Below are 23,166 nucleotides of genomic sequence, written 5' to 3' on the forward strand. Positions count from 1 at the left end.
TTTCACATCACAGCTTGCGTGTTATGTACGTATTGTACTGGGGAACCATTGTATGTACCGGTATTGAGTGCATATTCATCACAGCGAAGAAAGCCGTGTCCGCCAACAATTGGCCGGTGGGATCTTGTGAGAGAGTTGATATTATGATAATTTAGCCAATCACTCCATTGGAAGGCCTTAGTTGGCCGGCTGATATCTTTATGACTTCTCAGGGCGAGACATATGCCATTGATCTGTCAAACAGTGAGCTTGAACAATCGACGTTGGATCAGAAAATCGTGCGACCTCTGAGCAGCCGACAGATTGAGCGGAGCTTTCCAGCGCAGAATAACCCGAAAGACAGGGCCGCCATGCAGTTAGCGCAGGGGTCAACAAGCAAGCTACTTCTGTGCTTTACAGGTGTATTTGTCTGCTACTTTTGTTTTGGGATCCTTCAAGAAAGGATGTAAGTATACCAGCTTATCTTCTGTAATATCCAATCCGATGATAATTCCCTGGCATTCGCCGGAGATAAAAAGAAGAGAGAGAGAACGAAAATTATCTTAAGGTGTACAAAATAATCACTTATTTCCTTTTTTGTCTATATTGTGTTGTGCTAATACTGCTATGCCTATGTATGTAGGTAGTTCTACTCATCACATCAAGTGCAGTAGTGGTTCTATTCTACGTTACATTTTCTGCCTTTCAGTCTCAAGACTCAAGATGGATCTTGGTCTTCAGGTTTGCAGGGATCTTTCAGTGGGAATTATATTGGTGCAGTGCATGTTTTCAAATAGTGTATCCATATAATCATGATACTGTAATAGTAAAGTGCACAATTGCCATGCTGAATGTGATGAGTTGGCCAATGTTGGTGGACTAAGTTTAGATTATCAACAGGTGCTTTGAATAGCATAGCGTGAGCATAAGCTGTGGTACTGATAGTGATACATGGTACTGCATTTTGGACTAAATTGGCGAAAAGTAATATCGTAGAATTGATTTTGTTGTTGTTGATATTTTGAGACTTTTTCTTTAAATTCATTCATACTCTAGCCTGCCCAGATGACATTGTGTACAGCGACAGGGCTGTGGACATTCTCCTACTTTTCGATCATCGGATGTTCTCCTATTCTATGCATTAAGTAATCACATGTTAAAAAAGCAGCGACTCTAAAACGTTTGTGTCGCAGTGCCCTGGTGGGGTTAATAAAAGGTTAGACAGAAAAATCTGTCTGTCCAGAGGAGTGTTTTGTTTACTTGTTTGTTTGTTTGTTTGTTTTCTGCTTTTATGGCTCTTGATCGTCCGTAGGGGATTCCATAAAACCTGACATAGTCTCCATAGAACATATCCACAACGACAAGATACAGACTAATCTTTGGTTCAAGTAAAAGGCGAGCTGACTATACAATATGTAAAATGCAAAATTTAAATGTCTTCTTTGATCCAATCATGCAGGTAAATGATGCAGAATGTTAAATAAAAGCATGATAATTGTGATACTTTTGATAGAATTAACCTCAATCTGATCTCTTCTTCTCTTTCTTTTATTTTCATCTTGTACGATAGCACTAAGAGTTCCTATGGACCCGACGAGGAAAAATTTGAATATTACCTATGCCTGTTGTTTCTACCGTGTGTGTTTAATGCCATCTTTTCCAAAGCAGGTGAGTCAAGTACTGTATCATATTTAATTCCAGCCAGACCAGAGGCTGTGTCAAGCGACACTTGTGTACAGAGACATGGTTGTGTATAGTTAATTTAATTGTTGCAAGAAAATAAGTGCATTTAGATTTTTCTGGGAAACCTGTGCAAATGTCTCCCACAGCTGCTGATGATCACACAAATCAAATAGATATCTCATTAATGCGGATATATTTATTTATTGAGGCAATGATATTCATAGTTGCTGTATTGCGCTGTACTTGATGTATAGTGGTTATTACTGGTATCATCTTTGTCAGGGCGGTTGTGTTTTGTTTTTGTTGTCTTTCAACAGTATCACTCAAAAAGTTATGAACAAATTTTGATGAAATTATCAGGATAAGTCTGTGGTGTTTTACATGATTAAACAGTTAAAATACACACACACACACACACACAAAAGTTTATCACAGTACCACAGTACAAGAATTAGGAATTAGATGATGAATATTAGATGATGAATAGCTTGTTAGATGATGAATGTCTTATTCTTATGCAGTCTCTTCCTTTATAGTGTAGCATCTTGACAAATCATTCATGTACTTATTTCCCTTTTGTGCCATAAAAGTGCATGATTTTACAACTTCCTTGTTAGTGAGCTGCAATTCTTATTTGAAGACCAGCCACCATAACTTCTCTCCTTCATCTCCTCCTTCTTGAACCTCCCACCCCCTCCCCTCTCATATCCGTCCACACCTCCAGTGATACATTTGACGAAGCAAGATGCGGATCTCACGTCCCCCAGTCTCTATGCAGCCAGCTCAATGACCTACCTTGGAGCCATGGTGGCCAGTAATATGGCTCTCCGCTATGTCAGCTATCCCTTTCAGGTCCTGGGGAAGTCTTGCAAACCCATTCCTGGTGAGTACTTCACAAATTCTAGTTCTGGCTGTGAGCCCTTTATCCCTTCTAAGCATCTTGCAATGTCCACCTTGTTTAGGGAACAGTTAGTCTTATGCATAGGTTTAGACAGATTTACTATATTCTGATAGAGATTAAAGTGCAGGGTAGATTGCTACAAGTGTGGTAAAGGTAGAGAAACATTTACACTTCCATACACCTCCACCCCACACACATAGTGCCAGCTATAGGTAGTCCCAATTAATCTTGGGTTAACCTAGGGTTAGACAACTACAACATTTACTGTATAGCAACGTTCACTTTAGGTCATATCTTTGATACAAATAACAGAGCAATTGCACCTTCAGCTTTCCTGAATATCTTCACAGTATGCTGAAACAAGGGATAGTATGAATCCTTTCATTAACTCTTGACTTTTTGTCTGTTTCTGAAATGATTATCTACGAGTATCCTGTCATGTGAGTGGGTGTCGGGGGGGGGGGGGGGGGGGGGTGGCTTTGCATGAATTTCATAACTGACTTTCTTTGTAAATTATTTGCAAGTCCCTTGACTACTTATGGGTACATAAATACAGTATGGTTTACTTTCTGCATTTATCATACGAGATATGTATTTATTGTCATAGTTTGTTATTAATGTAGCTCATGCTATGGAACCATAAAGCATACACTTTTGAATATTTATTTTTCATCATTAAAAAAAACACACAAACACACCCACATAAACTGATCTATAGGGTTTAAAGTGGTTTCATGGAATGACCATCATACCCTAAGATGAACCCCTAATTTGAATGATTCTATGCATTGGATTGTGCCTTGCCATTTCTCTTCCTCCATGATGCAGTTATGATCCTGGGTGTACTTCTTGCCAGAAAGTCTTACCCTCTCATGAAGTATCTGTGTGTCTTGCTGATTGTGTGCGGGGTAGCGACATTTGTCTACAAGGACAAAGGAGGAAAAAAGAACGATGACCACCTTCTGGGAATTGGCGAAGTATTAGTGGTAAGTGCTGATGAGGTTTGCTGATAATTTCATAAGCTGACAAACTTCCCTGGACTCACAAAAAGAAAAACACCTCTGAATGAAACCCATCATTCAGGCAGTACATGTGTGTTTTAGATATATCCAGATTGATGGTCACCATGGATTCTTTAATCCACTTTGTTTGAAATGGTATATTCCACTTTTATAAACTATTACTACTACAAAGAACTGCAACTACTACAACTACTACAACTTCAACTAAGTGACTACGACTACTACTACTCCTATTACTACTACTACTACTACTACTACTACTACTACTATTACTACTACTACTATTACTACTACGACTACGACTACTGCTAAAGGGCACACCCATTATAACAAAGTTTTCCAGACTGGCGGTTTTCTTTCGTTATATGAAATTTTCATTATAGCTGTACACTGGTACAGTAAAGTTATGAAGATACTGTATGTAGATGTTAATTTTGGGATTTGAATTTTTACTTCGGTGAAGCAAGAATTTTGCTATAACCAGGTTCGTTATACAGTATTGAGAGTGCACTGTACTGCATTGTACTGCAATCATTATTACTGCTGTTGCAAACTATTCTACATAATTATATCTCCTCTGTCACTGCCGCTACTTCTATATTCACCATTATTTCTACTTACCGGTATCATTTCAAGATTATCTCTGTAATCATCACTGTTTCTTGTAAGACCTCTTTTACTTCTACTTCTGGTGTTTTGAAACCACTCCTTCTGTCACATCTTGCCACTCCTTCCTCTACTGGAACGAAGACTTTTAATAATACTTTGTCATGTACCACTTCTGCTCACTATGTCGCTGTGTTCTCACTCTTCCTGCTGTGTTTATATTAGTGTCGTTGCTAAACTCAGCCATGTTTGCATTCCATACCCAGATTATTTCCTTGACCTGCGATGGATTGACGGGTGCAATTCAGGAGAAAATGAGGGGACGTTTTCAGACCAAGCCTCATCCCATGATGTTCAACATGAACATGTGGTCTATACTCTACTTGGGAATTGGTGAGCAAATGATTAGTTGCTTAACAAGTAATGACATCAGTGATACAGATTTATGTACAATATCATCAGTAAATGTTGAATGTTCTGCCCTCACTAAATATTTTCATTGAGTTAAGTGTATCACATACTGTATGTACAAAAGTACAGTACTGAAAGTGTAACACCCATTAAAGGGACTGTACAGTACTGGTTGAGGTGGGGATTCATGTTTTGAGCATTCCTAAGTGAGATAATGAAAAGCCTCTTATGAAATATGAAAGAGCATGTAATTTTAAGAAGGATTCAACGTTTATTTGATGAAAATTGTTTTTCAAATGGCTGAGATATCCAAAAAAGAGCTAATAATAAAAGGCGACATGCCACAACTTTATTAGGATCTCTTTGTTTTACCTTGTTTTTGGATATCTCAGCCATTTCAAAACCGATTTTCATCGAATAAACTTTTGATACCCCTTAGAACTGCATGTTCTTTGACATCTCATAGAGCGGTTTCTGAATATCTCGCAAAATGTTAAAAGCTAAATCCTCACCTCGACCAGAACTGTACACACCCGTTAAAGGTATTAGCCCACATTTGTAAACCTGCAGCAATTGGTCTCATAGTTAGCATGGAGTTTGGGTATGATTGCAGTAACACCTGTGCAAAATTTTGTTCCAATTAGTCCATTACTTTCATAAAAATAAATGAAAATGCACCGTAATCCGTATGCATGCGTATAACGCTCGCTAGCTCCGGTCCACGTACTTGTTACATGTACAATGTACGTAGCTATAGCCCGCGCTCGTAATTCGATTTTGGGTCGGGTTGACCCGGTTTGAAAATTGATTTTAAAATGATGATTTTCTCTCTTTTATCGAATGGTATAGACAAAGAGCGACAGGTGAGGTATGTTACTGTTATAACTTGTACTTGAAGTCATATTGGACCTGTTTTATGCAGTTTTGATTTTCGTGGGTTTGCAAATGTGGGCTAGTACTTTTAAAGCATGGTAGGTGAAATATCAATGTTATGTTGATTTTGCTCAGAATAATTGATTTATTGAATGCAGTAAACGTCAATTATTCAAACCATGTTTTTTTGTTTTTTTCTGCTCTCTTTTTCTTGTCTCTTTTACAGCTATAGTGGTTACTGGAGAAGTCTTTGAATTTATTCCTTTCTTTTTCCGCCATCCATCGGTGCTTCTTGATATAGTTTTCTTTGGATTGACGAGTGCAGTTGGACAGGTGAGTTTGACAAACATTCTTTGCTGTGAAAGTCTCTCCCTTGTTCAAATTCAAAATAAGATTCAATACCAGTTAAATGAAGCAGAACAACAACTACAGTTTGACTGAAATTTTTTAATTTTGTGGGAAATTCTTAATTTAGTGAACTTTGTAATGTTCACATGATATCATGAAATTATGATATCAGAGAAGGGATGGTATCATGGCCTCACATATTCTTGCACTAGATCATTTACAAAAGTGTTGCAATATTCATTTTTTTTTTTTTTTTTGGGGGGGGGGGGGTTATAATCCACCAGCTCATAAACTCCCACTAGAAAATTGATCATATAATACTGTATACGCCATATATTTCGCGAGTCTAAATTTTCGCGAATCAAGACTTCCCGATAATTTCGTGAGTGGTTAAATTTGCGATCGTGGAGTCTTGTACTGGATGGAGAAATGTTAACACGTATGTCACATTCATGTCGGTATTAGAGTCAATATTTTCGCGTGTTTTTAATTTCGCGAATAGCAGCTGACTCGCGAAATTCGCGAAAAATAAAAACCTCGCGAAATATTCGGCGTATACAGTAATTGAAAGAATGTGATGTAAGGGACAAATTGTTTGTCTTCTGTATATCAAGCAATCAGGTCAGTTCGAGAGCCTTAAGGTAATGAGATCCCCTCATCTAATTTGCATATGCAATTGTGACCAGTGTTACTGTTGTGTGCAGACATAGGTAAATTCAAATTTAGTTAGCATTCATTTTTTACTCCCATTTCAACAAAACTTTCATTGTGTTTGTTTTGACTCCATTCTATGTAAGTGAACTACAATGTTTGGTGGAGTTTACTCTGTGCGAGTTTAATATCCTGATTATAGATCTTAACATTATCATTAAGTGACAAAACAGAAAATAGCTCTTTTAACCAGGTGTGGCTTTTACATTTTGGAAGTAATTCCCCCCCCCCCCCCATATTAAAATGATGTCCCAAAGCAAAGTGTAATTTGCAAGAATGCAGCATAACCATCAGTTATTACCTTCACCAAGGGAGGAAGTTATGTTTTTGTTACCGTTGGTTTGTTGGTTTGTTTGTCCGTGTGCAAAATAACTCAAAAAGTAGTTAATGGATTTGGATGAAACTTACAGGAAAGGTTGAGAATGACACTAGTAACAAATGATTACATTTTGGTAGTGATCCGATAATTTTTTGGGAATTTATGATGGATTTTTGAAATTTTGAGAGGTAGGGTCAACGAACTTGGGAGTTCAAGGTGGGCATTTTTGAGGTTTTCAAACGCGCACTAAAGTGCGTGCTCTAGTTTCTGCTAGGGTGAGGTGCGCCGCGCAGCTGAGGGTTTATGACATAAAAAAGGGCTTCTATATTGGGAAATCGGGCGATTTTTCAGCATGTATACCTATGGGTGGAAATCACTGATCTCTATGGAAGAGCCCAAAGAGCTTTTCCCCAGTGGTGGAGAGGAGAAACTTTGGGAAGAGCAAGATCATCGGTGGAAAGTAGCTGCTTGGTGGAGGTCTGCGCTTTTAGAGTGCTTTTCTAGTTAGTGCATGCAAACAAGACGTTCTGTGCACACAAGTAAATCAAATGAAGAAATGCAGTCTTTGTCCGAAAGAATGTGAATAAAGGAGAGCTAAAGGAGCTGGTATGAGGTGGCTGTGGGTATGACTTGAAATCACTGATTGCCATTATAGCTATGTAGTATTTGCATGAAATATACAGCCAATGCTTCATACCTAGCTGAATGCAAGGTTCTTGTACTTTCCAAATCCCCTCTTCCCTCCTGCAGCATTTTATCTTTGAGACTGTGTCCACCTTTGGTCCTCTCACCTGTTCCATCATCACGACGACGCGGAAATTCTTTACCATCCTCGGCTCCGTCATCATTTTTGCCAACCCGATGTCATCGCGGCAGTGGATAGGGGTGGTGCTCGTCTTCACTGGTCTCGGGTTGGACAGCATCTTTGGGAAGAGCAAGCCGAAGCCAATAAGCTAGGAACTGGAACGAATGTGTCTGCATGTTTTGTTTTTTTATATTTATACGCCAGACTGTACTCCATTTCAGGAATGCAGACGAGTTAAGAGCGGATAATCCCTCACTGTAGATCTCCTCAGTGGGCTGAATTGGCTCTGCAGGACATGTTCACACCAGATTGCATGTGAAATGGGTCTGTATTGGTATGGTTGTGTGAAGGTATTAGGTGTCAGTGCACAAAATTCGGTCTATCAGGTAGATGTCCTCTGTTCACAATTTCTTGTCAACAAGTCAGGGTGCTGCAATGATACAGGCTCTCTTTGACAAGGGCAAATAATACTCGCGGTTAGGCAAGTGTGGAAAAATGAATGGACACGTGCCTGTTTAGAGGACTGTAAGGGGTTCTTGCCCAAGTGACCATTGGGGCAAATGGGAGAAAGATTTTATGTAATGCCCTGCAGCTGTGTAAGAGCGAGTGTGTGATCTTTTGTTCCACCACTGGGTGTCTTTGACAGACAAAAAGGTTGTACAGAGGAACAGGCCTACATTTGAAATATTTGCTACAAATTTGCACTTGTGCATCGATCTATCTGGTCTCATTCACAGACTGGTACGTCTAGCTCATCCAAGCTGTACAATGTATCAGATTCCAATCCACGAAGAAATCTATGTTTGTAAAGTTTTGTTGGCTGTGAGTGGAAAAGAAACAGAAACATCAGCGAAGAGTTGAGTAGTTTAATGCAATCATTTTAGAAAGTCATGCTCATATCAATATCACTGAGTCAGAGAAATCTATGTCTTAATGGCTGTGATGTTGCCAGCAAAGGCCTGCTTGTATGTTCTGAAGAGAAATTTTACTCTTGAAAACACATCGTCTTCATACTTTAGATCTAGACCTGGCAAAGGCATTCAGTTCCTGTAAGGCATTTTGAGATCAGAGGGAGAAAGGAACATCTTTCATACAAAGTCAAAAAAGTGTTCAGCCATTTTGTCTGTCTGTGTATGAACCAAGTGAAGAATACTGTGTGTGTGAGGTATCACAGTCATTCATGGGAGCAGGCAATCATTCTAGTGTTCCCACAAGAATGAAATGATCATTAATTTACTGTGGTCTTCACAGACATGTGCTTCTTTTTGCCATGATTCCTTTTTTTTTTTCATGTTGTTATCTGTCTTTTTCAGTGTTCAAAGCAAAATTTTATGTGGGATGGATCTTTAAAGCAATATTCTTGTCAGAGCCCTTCTTGCATGAATAATCATGATGTCTGTCTGATTAGGAATAAAGGCAAAGTTTTTCAATATTTCCTTGCCATTCATTGTAAAAAATAAGAATTACAAGTATATCAGGGTTTGAAAATGCTGGTTTGAATACTGTACATTGAATGAATGAATGCAGTGGCAACCCTGAGATAAGAGGTGTAGCGTTGAGCAAGTGCACAAATAGCAATCCCAATGTGGTTGAATGTGCACATTTTTTGAGAACCTTGCCACACCAAGAGGGGGAAAGGTTTCTGTTCGGCAACTCGGTCTCTAGTTGCACAACCTCGGTCTTCTTTTGGCATGGGAATGTTCTAGTTATGTCTTTCAAGAAGAACTATACAGCCCGAGTTAGATGATGTGTCAAGTATGCATAAGTGCTGGCTGTGGTTGTAACACAGAGTATATGATGTTCTACCCTTTATATCATCAAGCTTTCTTCCTTTTTTTTTAAGGACTCTTAGTATCAGTAATCTATGTGTATGTGGTGGGCTGCATGGTTTTGATTTCTCAGAAAAAAAAAATAAGAGAGAAGAGTTAGTTTTGCTAGTTGAGTAGGGGGCATTGCTTAGTTGTGCTTACTTTGCCAGGAAGTATTACCTCAAAATATCTATATGTATGCAGATCACAAGTCAAATCATCTAGCAGGTCTGTGAGTAAAGTGCGCCTTTATTAAATGTGTAAAGTTGATGGACAACAAAGTGTATCCACAAATTTGAACAATTATGTGATGGATGCAAGCAGGAGATAAGTGCAATTGATTTCCTGGTAGTGCAGACAAAATTACTGAATACATGTACTTAATTTAGCATAATATGTTACATTATCATTTTTTTTTTTTTTTTAAGATGACTGCTTTAATAGTTAGACAGCAAGAATAGCCAGTTACTTGGAACGGGGAGATATCAATCTTACCTAGTTCTTGATTGAGATTTTCTTTCTGTCAAAATTATTTGCCAGTTTTCAGTTGCTTGAGAGATAAATGGTCTAGTGTATGTAACTTTAATTTGTGTAATACGAGATGTCAACAACATATTTATTTACATATACCCAAGTGCTACGTCTAACCATTGGAATTGCAGAAATGACGATCACACAAAGAACAACTCTTCACACCTCGGTTATGCTGAACAGAATGAAATAAAGCTTTATTACCTTCAGGATTCGTGTCTGCTCATTGCTCTGTTTTGTGGAGTTTGAAGGACATTTACTGCAAGTAACTGATATGAAAAGGAAAATGATTTAAAACATTCATCTTCTGCTGTCAGTTAAATCAAAATACACAAAATGATTTATATGACTTGCACAATTACACAACCCAGAACTATATGCGTTTCTCTAGGCAAATGCATCATAGAATTTACAGAACCGTAAATCATTTTTTTAAAAGATGATTTCAATAACTCAATATATGTAAATGCATTACTGAAAACCAAGTGGTCCCTGACAGCGAAGGAACTGGAACTTAAGTAGTACATGCGCCTCAGAATAGGCTACTAGATCGATGGCGCAATACAAATGCTGTACTTATTATTATTATTATTATTACATGTATAAACAAACTACAAGTGCAATTCAAACGGTGTTGCTCCCCGTATATGTAAGCCCTACAGGAAGACATGCAGGTTTTCTGACCTGAACCACTCTACCAAGAGTTGCATTATCTAACTGCATTGAAATAATGACGTTATTGCAAGACAGAACACATTTGTGTTTCCAAAGATGGGTTATTATCAGGGCCCGCGATGTATAGCAATTACGTTTTTAAGGTGAGGGGGCCTACTTGATGGGAACAGGGACGTCGATTCGTTCTGGCACTTCTGGGATGAAAAAGAGGGAATATATATATATATATATATATATATATATATATATATATATATATATCTTCATATCTATATCTATTTATATGTTAATGTATATATATATATATATATATATATATATATATATATCTTCTATAACAGTAAAAGGCGAAGTTGTTGTTGTTGTCGGGGCCTTATGTATTTCCTGTTTTATTCCGGCGTTGCTGGTTTGTCTATCTCCTCCCGAGCCGTCGGCTCCGGGCCCCCGAGACCGGTGCCGTCGGTAGCGGGAGGGTTTCCTACGTGCCTTGGACCGGGTTTCGTCCGCGCTCCGCCTCCGTGTCGACGTCGAGGACGACAAAGAGAAATTAATTAGATAGATGCATAATGCATTTTTGTGCGTGACGTCAGAGCTGAGCGTTTAAATATTCACCGATCCTGCGCTGGACTCCTGCTTTCTCGATCGTCCATCTTTTAGCTTGCAGAGACAGTGGGGATACTAAAGTCAAAAAGATGATGGCGTGCAGCGAAATCTCTGTCATATTCCGGCGGACACGCACGCACGCACACAATGTACTCTCGGGTACGGTATGCCAGTGTGTGGCCTGCGCCTGTGTATGTATTGACGATGGTTACACGAAACACTATCTGCGTGCGCGTGATATGGACACTCATTATCGTACAATATACAGCAACGTTCGCCATTGGCGTGCCCAACAAATGAAAACAACGAATGCTGTTATTTTATTGTATTTTGCACAACTGCAGGATACTATGCAGCTCAGATACGTCATTTAGTCGGGTATCATTGTACTCAGACTGTTCAGGACGGCTAAATATCCACTTAAATTTTGTCCTTGCCGATCGTACCCTTCCATATCAGAGTACACGCGCCGCTGTTCATTCTTTTACTGCATGGCTGCTGTAAACATGAATATTCATAAGACGTGCGGACGCGGGGGAAACCCTCGCTTTGCTGACCGCCAATTTTTGAAGTTACAAGTGGACATCAAATGTGTGGTTCTATGGTGCATCAAACCAAGTTTTGGTGATAAAAATAAAAAAGAGGGAGGAAATGACGACAAAAATATTCTTCTTTCTCCCATAACGTGGGAAAAGAAATATGAAAGAAAAAATACGAGGCCCTGAGACCCATGGATTCCCACAGGAGCCTACTTATTAAACCTAATGACTATTATCTCCCCCTCCCCAAATATAACAATGATGATTATAATGATGATATAATAATAATAATAAAAAGAAGAAGAAGAATAGTTATAGTTATAATACTGATAATAACAATAACGATGATAATAATGATGATAATGTACAGTCTGAAGCAGAAGAAGAAGGGCATTAATGATTATGATAATAATGATAATAAAAATGTACAGTTTGAAGCAGATAAACGGGTGGTTCTATGATCCATCAAACCAAGGTTTGGTGATAAAAACAAAAAGAAGAGAGCAAACGAAGACGAAAATATTCTATTTCTCTCAGCACTAAAATAACAAAAACACTAGGGGTCTATATATGAAGTAGTCCTACTCAGCACAAGATTACGTATGTTAGTGCAGTGAAGCAGTTTTGGACAATTTGCGCAGGACTGTCTTCAGAAATGCTTTTTATCAAGAGCAGAAAAATGGGGGAAACAGATTTTTACAATTCTTAAGAAATTAACATTTTCGCCTCCCTTGGTTGATCATCCCTATATTATGACTGTACTCTCTCCTCTCCCCTAAACAATAATAATAATGTTAGTAATGATATTAATGATAATAACAATAACAATAATACACTGAAATAATGATAATAATACAATAGGCCAATGCAAATGAATGGGGAGGGATGCTATGATCCATAACTTAAGAGTGGGCGGAAGAGACACAAGGCAGGTACTGGATTGTTTTGATGGTTAAAATGAAATAGCAATGCTAATGAAGCTATTTAAAACGTCTATCAGTCGTAGAGAAACCTTGACATGACGGGAAAAAAAGATATTGACTATCCTTGACCGATAAACTTTTTTCCTTAATTCCCTTGATTCATCCCCATGTCAATGAATAATATAAAATAATAATAAGACCGGATGACTATGATCTCCCCTCCCACAAAATAACAATAACAATAACAATAGTAATAATAGTAATAATAATAATAGTGCTATTTATTATGATAATAAAAACAATGAACAGTATCAATGAGATAAACGGGTGGTTCTAGATCCATCAAACCAAGTTTTGATTATGAAAACAGAAATGAGGGAGCAAATGAAGACGAAAATATTCTTTGCGTATTTCTTCTCTCATAACGTGATTGAAGAAATATCAAAGAAAAATACGAAGCCCTGAGACCCGTGGATTCCCATGGGTGCCTAAAACTTATAAAACCCCTCCCCAAATAACAATAATAATTATAATAGCAATATAACAATAGGGGCCTAATGAGAATAGTAACATGATAATGATAATGATGATGTATGGTCTGAAGCAGATAAACGGATGGTTCTTGGTGATTAAAAACAAAAAGGAGGGAATTGAAGAATTGAAGACGATCAAAAATATCATATTTTTCTCTCATAACGTGTGAAAAGAAATAGGAATGAAAAAAAAATATGCTCGGCCTTGAGACCAGCCGTGGATTCCCTCGGGTGCCAGCATGGATGCAAGAGCAGGGGGTATAATTAATATCAAAGTCATAGTGTCAATAGTATCTCCCCATTCCGACGGGAAGAATCTGTGGGCAGAACTTCCGGAGAATCTCATAAGCGTTTTTGGTAATTTTTCCCTGAATGTTTGTTTTGGGGTTTTGTTTTGTGTTTTGTTTGTTTTGTTTTGTTTTTTGTTCTGCGGGGATGGAAATGTGTGTGTGTGTGTGTGTGTGTGTGTGTGTGTGTGTGTGTGAGGGGGCGGTGGTCATGGGTAGAAGAGATCGGGCACAAGTAACGAAAGAATGGGAAAAAAAAACTTTTTATTTCATCAATAAAAATGTGCAAAATCGTATCTATGAGAAAAACAAATAAAACCCCTCAAACCCGTGGATTTCCACGGGTGCTGCTAGTTATAACAGTAAAAGGCGAAGTTGTTGTTGTTGTCGGGGCCTTATGTATTTCCTGTTTTATTCCGGCGTTGCTGGTTTGTCTATCTCCTCCCGAGCCGTGGGCTCCGGGCTCCCGAGACCGGTACCGTCGGCAGCGGGAGGTTCTCCTACGTGCCTTGGACCGGGTTTCGTCCGCGCTCCGCCTCCGTGTCGACGTCGAGGACGACAAAGAGAAATTAATTAGATAGATGCATAATGCATTTTTGTGCGTGACGTCAGAGCCGAGCGTTTTAATATTCACCGATCCTGCGCTGGACTCCTGCCTTTCTCGATCGTCCATCTTTTAGCTTGCAAAGACAGTGGGGATACTAAAGTCAAAAAGATGATGGCGTGCAGCGAAATCTCTGTCATATTCCGGCGGACACGCACGCACGCACACAATGTACTCTCTCGGGTACGGTATGCCAGTGTGTGGCCTGCGCCTGTGTATGTATTGACGATGGTTACACGAAACACTATCTGCGTGCGCGTGATATGGACACTCATTATGTATATGGTACCCGATACACGGCGCGGCGCGGTCATTGTTAGTACAGGGGCATTTACGTACAGCGACGTTCGCCATTGGCGTGCCCAAATGAAAACAACGAATGCTGTTATTTTATTGTATTTTGCACAACTGCAGGATACTATGCAGCTCAGGTACGCAGGCCCGTAGCCAGGATTTTTCAAGGGGGGGTGCGGTCACTAAAAAAACGGACTTTCGGTACCAATACCAATGATGACACACACACACACACACACACACACAATTATATATATATATATATATATATATATATATTCTTTAGACGACCGAACTACAAAAGTTGTATAAGAATTTGCGCGCGAAGCGCGCCGCAAATTGTGAATTTTGACTGTTTTAATGACGTTTTAAAGTCTCAAGGAAATTTGTATTTTTGTCTGTTGCATGCAATCGCGTTACGGTATTTCATCTAGGAAATAGTAAAAACTCATTTTGCCAGGAAGTTGCAAAGTTTAATTGTGTTCGAGACTCTGCGCGCGTAGCGCGCCGCAAAATTGAGAATAGTGATTTTCCTGGTGTTGTTTTAACTTTTATTTTTTCTATTGTATACCCGCGTTAGCAGGCCTGAAGCCAGGATTTTTAAAGGAAGGGGGATTGCGTTAATTAACAAAACGGTCCTTTGATACTGTGCCGGGAGGGGTAGCGACAATTAAAAGGTGGACACCATGCTCATACATGGACTTTCAAAATGGCCCCTAAACGAGTAATGATCATATGATTTTTTCGGGCCTTAAAAACAAGTATTCCTTAAATGTTTCCTGCACCCTAAAGAAGTACTTCATCATGATTGAACAATCTTTCCCAAATTTCGGCCTTTTTGATACCCTTTGATTTACGCTCGTACATCACACTTTCCATCTAATCCGTGAGAAAAAACGACCCCTATTACGCGTTTTCTTTAGCGAGTATGGTCACGGTGTCCACCTTTCAGTTGGAGTTTTCCATCCCATTAGATGCTGTTTGGAAGATGAAACATTCACTTTACTATACAGTATATCAGCCGTTGGTATGCGAGTTTGTCAAAAACGAAAATAGATAAGAAAATTTTTAAAACAAAATGAATTGAAAATGTGAACCATTTATATTTTGCCTCCTTGTGGTAGGATATTTCCAGCATTTCCGAACTTTCAAATAATTATTTTAGATTTAATAATATTAAAGGTAGTAGATCCGATTCGCAAACATCTCCAATATCAGTCAAATGTCATATTAACCATCATGCTAAGAAGGTTTTCTTTGTGAAATTTGGAGGTCAGTGAAATTCAAAAATTAAACATCCGTTAGCCATTGGAAGAAGTTGAGTGCAAATTCAGACCTCAGGCTTAGTGCTCAGATGTTTTCCTATTTGATTTGATCTGTCTTACTGTGCACACTAAGATACATACTGGGATGGTTATTTCTTATTTATTAAATTATAGTAGCATATTTGGTTACTAGCTGTCTCTAGGCATTTTCGAATTTGGGCTGCAAAGAGATCCACTACCTTTAAGTTAGAAGAGAGATAAGTAAATAAGGATAAAATAAAAAAAAAAAGAATGAGTTTCTTTTGTAATACTATCTGACAAACTTTTTACTTTACCATTTTACTTCATAGCTCAGCACTTTCCATTCTCTCTCATATATACCCTCTTACCCATTACATTTAAATGAAATACAACTAAAATGAGTTTGCGTGCCTGCATAATACTCTTTGGAAATTATAAGTGAGAATGTTCTTAGGTTTTGGCTCACTTCAAAATGAGAACCAATCGAACTGTCACAACATGAGAAAATGTATAACTAATAGAGAACTGGAGTAAGACAGGCCTTTCATTTTGTTTTGTCTCTCCTGATCGTTCGTAAGAAATGCTAATTCATGACCACCTTTTCACAATTTGATTGATAATAATCTATCCCCAGGCATTATCATGCCAACATGTACTTATATATACATGTACTATCTTTGTGAGACGTAGATATATTAAAATGTCTCAGGCAGTGGCGTATCTAGGGAAAACGGCGCCCGGGGCAAGCGCGAAAATTGCGATCCTAATTTCTGAAAAAGTGTTCAACCCAACCCCATCCCTGTAGGGACTTTAAACCAAGTGCACATGATATGCTTTTTCAAGCACTTAAAAGGGGTCTTTTGAGAGTGATTTAAATGTGATGAATTTTGATAAATTTTGGCGAGCGAGCGCAGCGAGCGAGCCGAAAATGTTTGTATTTCAGCTTACAAAACATGGAATTCTTATCATTTTTTGCTTATCAAATCTTACAATTCTAATCAAGATATAGTGACGGCCTGATAGATAACGATTTATACGTACAAACTGAGGACTTTAAAAAAATACTCTAAATTAGTACGCGCGAGTGAGCCGAATTTGTATATTTCCACGTCATCATCACGTTTTGTTCTTATCACTTTTTTATATATAAATTTTGGCGAGCGAGCGCAGCGAGCGAGCCGAAAATTTTTGTATTTCATCTTACAAAACATGGAACTCTTGTCATTTTTTGCTTATCAAATCTTACAATTCTAATCAAGATAATAGTGACGACCTTATAGATAACGATTTATACCAACAAACTGAGGATTTGAAAAAAATACTCTGTTTTATAGTACGAGCGAGTGAGCCGAAATTTGTATATTTCCGCGTCATGATTACGTTTTGTTCTTATCTTTTTTGACTTTTTTTGCGCCCCCTGTATGTTCGAAACCATTGGCGTCCTCTTGATCCAATCGTTTCAGAACGAATGAAATTGCAGCCGCTGCTCCGAGTAACATTTTCCTGCTAAATATAAAATGATATGTGTGAACACAATAGACATTGTCATTGTGTCCGCGTCTTCGTCCCTTTTTTCTTTCTTTTTTTTTTTGATAAATTTTGGCGAGCGAGCGCAGCGAGCGAGCCGAAAATTTTTGTATTTCATCTTACAAAACATGGAACTCTTGTCATTTTTTGCTTATTAAATCTTACAATTCTAATCAAGATATGGTGACGGTCGTATAGATAACGATTTATACCAACAAACTGAGGACTTGAAAAAATACTCTAAATCGTACGAGCGAGTGAGCCGAAATTTGTATATTTCCGCGTCATCATTACGTATTGGTCTTATCTTGTTTGATTTGTTGTTGTTTTTTTGCGCCCCTCCCGTTGGCGCCTTCTTTTGATCCAATTGGCGATCGCTTCAGAACTAAAGATATTGCATTCGCTGCTCCGTGAAACATTTTGGCTGCTAAATACAAAATGACATGTGTGAATAGACATTGTCATTTTGTCCGCGTCATCATCACGTTTTGTTCTTACCTTCTTTTTTATATAAATGTTGGCTATCGAGCCGAAAATTTTGTATTTCAGCTTACAGAACAGGGAATTCTTGTGTGAACACAATAAACATGGTCATTTTGTCCGCGTCATCATGTTTTGTTTTTATCTTGTTTGATTTGGTTTTCTGCCCCCCCCCCCTTCCGGGCGAGTTTTCTTCTTCTTCTTCTTCTTTTCTTTTTTCTTTTTTTCTCTTCTTTTTCTTCGTTTTTTCTTTTTTTTTTCTTCTTCTTCTTCCTTTTTTTTTTCGTTTTTTTGCGCCCCCTAGGAGTGGCGCCCGGGGCACGTGCCCCCCTTGCCCCCCCCCCCCCCCTCCCCTAGATACGCCACTGGTCTCAGGTTTTCGATTATAGTAATTTCGAGGAAATTTCTTTAATTTTTATCATATATGTAAACTTGAGGCTATTAGATTTTCATCCACTTACCTCTGTTCCTGTGAAAAAATGCAAGTGTCAACCTCAATGTCATCCACGAATCGCACGTACTCGGGCGGCCAGTGGAAAAAAAAACACCGGTCACACGCGCCAAGGGCCATGGCATGCAATGCCAATATAATAATAGCTCGCACAAATTGATACATAACATTTGTGTTTCTGTGCATGGGGACGATCCGATGGTTCATACAACAAAAGGGTTTCGTACAATTATTTTTAACATTGTTAAACGTACTCTTCCACATTTACGTAGCATATAATGTGTCTTTATATTTATTTGGATTGTTATCTTGGAATTGCTAAAAACCGTTATTATGAAAAAGTGGACCTTTCAGAATTTGGGGGGGGGGGGGGGTGCGTACGCACCCGACGCACCCCCCCCCCTGGCTACGGGCCTGGGTACGTCATTTAGTTTACTCTCAAGTCGGGTATCATTGTACTCAGACTGTTCAGGACGGCTAAATATCTACTTAAATTTTGTCCTTGCCGATCGCACCCTTCCATATCAGAGTACACGCGCCGCTGTCCATTCGTTTACTGCATGGCTGCTGTAAACATGAATATTCATAAGACGAGCGGACGCGGGGGAAACCCTCGCTTTGCTGACCGCCAATTTTTGAAGTTACAAGTGGACATCAAATGTGTGGTTCTATGGTGCATCAAACCAAGTTTTGGTGATAAAAATAAAAAAGAGGGAGCAAATGACGACAAAAATATTCCTATTTCTCCCATAACGTGGGAAAAGAAATATTAAAGAAAAAATACGAGGCCCTGAGACCCATGGATTCCCACGGGTGCCTACTTATTAAACCTAATGACTATGATCTCCCCCTCCCCACATATGACAATGATGATTATAATGATAATATGAAAATAATAATAATGATAATAATAATAATAATAATAGTAATAATAATAATAATAATAATGATGATGATAATGTACACCCTGAAGCAGAAGAAGGACATTAATGATTATGATAATAATGATAATAATAATGTACAGTCTGAAGCAGATAAACGGGTGATTCTATGATCCATCAAACCAAGGTTTTGTGATAAAAACAAAAAGAAGAGAGCAAACGAAGACGAAAATATTTTATTTCTCTCAGCACAATAGTAACAAAAACACTAGGGGTATATATATGAAGTAGTCCTACTCAGCACAAGATTACGTATGTTAGTGCAGGGAAGCAATTTTGGACAGTTTGCGCAGGACTGTCTTCAGAAATGCTTTTTATCAAGAGCAGAAAAATGGGGGAAACAGATTTTTACAATTCTTAACAAATTTACATTTCCGCCTCCCTTGGTTGATCATCCCTATATTATGACTCTACTCTCTCCTCTCCCCTAAATAATGATAATAATGTTAGTAATAATAATGATAATAACAATAACAATAATACACTGAAATAATGATAATAATACAATAGGCCAATGCAAATAAATGGGGAGGGGTGCTATGATCCATAACTTAAGAGTGGGCGGAAGAGACACAAACAGGTACTGGATTGTTTTGATGTTTAAAATGAAATAGCAATGATAATGAAGCTATTTGAAACGTCTCTCAGTCGTAGAGAAACCTTGACATGACGGAAAAAAAGATATTTACTATCCTTGAACGATAAACTTTTTTCCTTAATTCCCTTGATTCATCCCCATGTCAATGAATAATATAAAATGATAATAACACCGAATGACTATGATCTCCCCTCCCACAAAATAACAATAACAATAACAATAATAATAATGATAATAATAATGATAATGCTATTTATTATGATAATAAAAACAATGAACAGTATCAATGAGATAAACGGATGGTTCTAGATCCATCAAACCAAGTTTTGATTATGAAAACAGAAATGAGGGAGCAAATGCAGACGAAAATATTCTTTGTGTATTATTTTCTTCTCTCATAACGTGGTTGAAGAAATATTAAAGGAAAAATACGAAGCCCTGAGACCCGTGGATTCCCACGGGTGCCTAATACTTACAAAACCTAATGACTATGATCCCCCTCCCCAAATAACAATAATAATTATAGCAATATAACAATAGGGGCCTAATGAGAATAATAATATGATAATGATAATGATGATGTATAGTCTGAAGCAGATAAACGGATGGTTCTATGATCTATCAAACCAAGTTTTGGTGATTTAAAACAAATAGGCGGGAGCAATTGAAGACGATCAAAAATATTATATTTTTTCTCTCATAACGTGGGAAAAGAAATAGGAATGAAAAAAAAAATGCTAGGCCTTGAGACCAGCCGTGGATTCCCTCGGGTGCCTGCATGGATACAAGAGCAGGGGGTATAATTAATATCAAAGTCATAGTGTCAATAGTATCTCCCCATTCCGACGGGAAGAATCTGTGGGCAGAACTTCCGGAGAATCTCATAAGCGTTTTTGGTAATTTTTCCCTGAATGTTTGTTTTTGGGTTTTGTTTTGTTTTTTGTTTGTTTGTTTGTTGTTTTTTGTTGTTCTGCGGGGGTGGAAATGTGTGTGTGTTGTGGGGGGTGGTGTTCATGGGTAGAAGAGATCGAGCACAAGTAACGAAAGAATGAGAAAAAAACATTCTTTTTATTTCATCAATAAAAATGTGCAAAATCGTATCTATGAGAAAAAAAAAAAAATAAAACCCCTCAGACCCGTGGATTTCCACGGGTGCTGCTAGTATATATATATATATATATATATATATATATATATGATTTTTTTCCCTTTCTTGCTGCCAATTCCGTCCCGAAGTCGCCTGTCAAACAAACAAACAAAACAGTCTTTAACAATTTTGGCTGCTACTTGCCTTCCAAAATCGCTTGACAAGCAAGCAAGCAAGCAAGCAAGAAGAAGAAGAAGAAGAAGAAGAAGAAGAAGTCTTCACAGTATTAGGTGCTGCTTCTCTACCAACATCGGGTGACAAGAGAAACAAAAAAACCCAAAACAAAACAAAACAAAACAAAACAAAAAACACCCCAAAATATCAGACCCTGCATTTTTCTACAAAGAAGTAGGGAGGGGGCAAAAAGTAAAGACGGTACATTTTGTATATATTCTGCACAAACGTGCCCCCCCCCCCCCCCCTTGGGCCCTTAAACCGCCCACCTTTACAATACCTCAGATTTAGCAAGCACATGAAGGAAGGAAGGAAAGAAAGAAAGAAAGAAAGAAAGAAAGAAAGAAAGAAAGAAAGAAAGAAAAAAAAAAGAAAGAAAAACATCTGTGATATAGATTTATTCGTAACAGTCTAACTGGGCTTGTAGCTGCACCGTCAATCAACATTTTAATAGACAACTATACGATCACCTAATTATCAACAAAATAAACATACTGTTGAGGCCCGTAGCTAGGATTTTTAAGGGGTTGGGGGGGGGGGCGGTGAATGCGTATAATGGGTCGAGAAAATGGACCTTTGATTACTGCGGCCCATTTTTTTTTTTTGGGGGGGGGGAGGGAGGGAGGGTCAAGGGCCAATTGTAACCCCCACGTTTGATGGCATACCATTTTAGTTACAAAATTTTCACTCCCCCCCCCCCCATCAAAAAGGATGAAAAATGAATATTCAGGTGATGTGAATAGCTTAATCGTTTTGTCTGTCGCTCCTTGATCTGCGTGTGTGTCTGTCTCTCACTGTGCAGTGAAGTTTATGGAGGTGGAACAAAAGGGGAGGATGTAGAAAGGCTAGGGGTGTCCCCCTTTCACACGAGGGAGTTTCGCAAGTTTAGAATTGAAATTGAATGATCAGGTGCACTTAGATGGAATTTTTACAAATTTTCAGTCAAAATGTAAGAAAATTAATATTAAGAGACAATGTGAATGGAACAATAAAATAGTCACCTCTCGATCGTGTAATAATCTTGAAGTTAATGGAGGAGCGAGAACAATTTGAACGGCTAAATCGTGGCATCTGTCACCTCTTGATTCTCTGATTGCGTCTTTTCACTACGTATAGGGCCTACTATAGTTTGTGGAGGTGAATTCGATACTTTTAAGGAATCTGCTTTTTTGATAGAAAATTGACCAAATATTTCACCCAAAAGCTTAAAGTGTGGGCCAGATCGTTGAATGTCAATTCTAAAAATGCGAAAGCTTCCTTTGTGTCGATTCTCACGCCTCCAGGCCTGCCATATAAGACACAGCGAGAAGGCCCTGTCAAAATGCTACTGGAGACTAGCTGGCTAGGTCTCCGAGGAGTAGTGAGAGAATCGAACATACAAGTGTATTCGATTTTGTTTTTCCGGAGACTTTTTCCAGTCTCCAGCAGGGCCCCATTTCATAAAAGATGTTAGGATGGCAACTCTTGGTGGAATGACAACTTCCAATAGCAATTGGAACAGCCAATCAGGAAGCTGGATTCTTGTCGTTACTATGACAATTGTTATTCCAGCAAGAGTTGCTATCATATCAACTTTTTATGAAATGGCCCTGATCTTCGAGATGTCCCCGCGACGTATCCGCGACCTTGCGAAGAATCGCATCGCCATTCGTTCTTTCCAAGAACAGTAAGGAGATGGAATTCCTTGTCGTCCGAAATTGTTGCAGAGCCATCTTTGTGAGCATTCCGTAACCGACAAACGGTTGATCACAGTGGCTTGTCATTTTCTTCAAATTTATCATGTGCTTGTAAATATCTGTAAATAAACTGTTTATGTAAATAAAACAGTCTGCAAGAATCTTCAGCCTATTGAAGAAGAAGAAGACGTCATGGCGACCAATTCCACGAGACGCGACTTCCATGTTAAGGCATCACAATCACATGTCCCAAATCTGAAACAGCTGGTAGGCCTATCGCCTAGACTATTAAAAAAAATAATTTTGTCGGACATTGTGAAGATGTTACACATTTTTGTATATTTGAGATAGAGTTCATGTATTAAAGAGGTGTCATGGTATATAATTTAGTTGAGATGGGGATTCAGATTTTAACATTTTGCGAGAAAATT

General features: G+C 38.4%; 1 protein-coding gene across 1 annotated transcript; it reads left to right on the forward strand.

Moving 5' to 3' along the window:
• The first annotated feature begins 200 nt into the window (after positions 1–200).
• Positions 201–10,202, forward strand: LOC140237405 (solute carrier family 35 member B1-like). The gene is made up of 7 exons (XM_072317328.1): positions 201–445; positions 1,550–1,647; positions 2,387–2,545; positions 3,392–3,549; positions 4,458–4,584; positions 5,702–5,808; positions 7,604–10,202. Exons 1-7 carry the CDS (start codon positions 201–203, stop codon positions 7,808–7,810), a joined length of 1,101 nt encoding a protein of 366 aa, XP_072173429.1. The 3' UTR covers positions 7,811–10,202.
• Positions 10,203–23,166: the final 12,964 nt, after the last annotated feature.

The sequence above is a fragment of the Diadema setosum genome, chromosome 14, assembly GCF_964275005.1.
Source record: "Diadema setosum chromosome 14, eeDiaSeto1, whole genome shotgun sequence".
NCBI lineage: Eukaryota > Metazoa > Echinodermata > Echinoidea > Diadematoida > Diadematidae > Diadema > Diadema setosum.

What these genes read in the sequence shown, in the direction of transcription:
- LOC140237405 (XM_072317328.1), top strand. Translation starts at nt 201, where the DNA reads ATGACTTCTCAGGGCGAGACATATGCCATTGATCTGTCAAACAGTGAG. An exon ending in GGGATCCTTCAAGAAAGGAT is followed by an intron (nt 446 to 1,549) that starts GTAAGTATACCA and finishes CTTGTACGATAG; the next exon opens with CACTAAGAGTTCCTATGGAC. An exon ending in GTCTTGCAAACCCATTCCTG is followed by an intron (nt 2,546 to 3,391) that starts GTGAGTACTTCA and finishes TCCATGATGCAG; the next exon opens with TTATGATCCTGGGTGTACTT.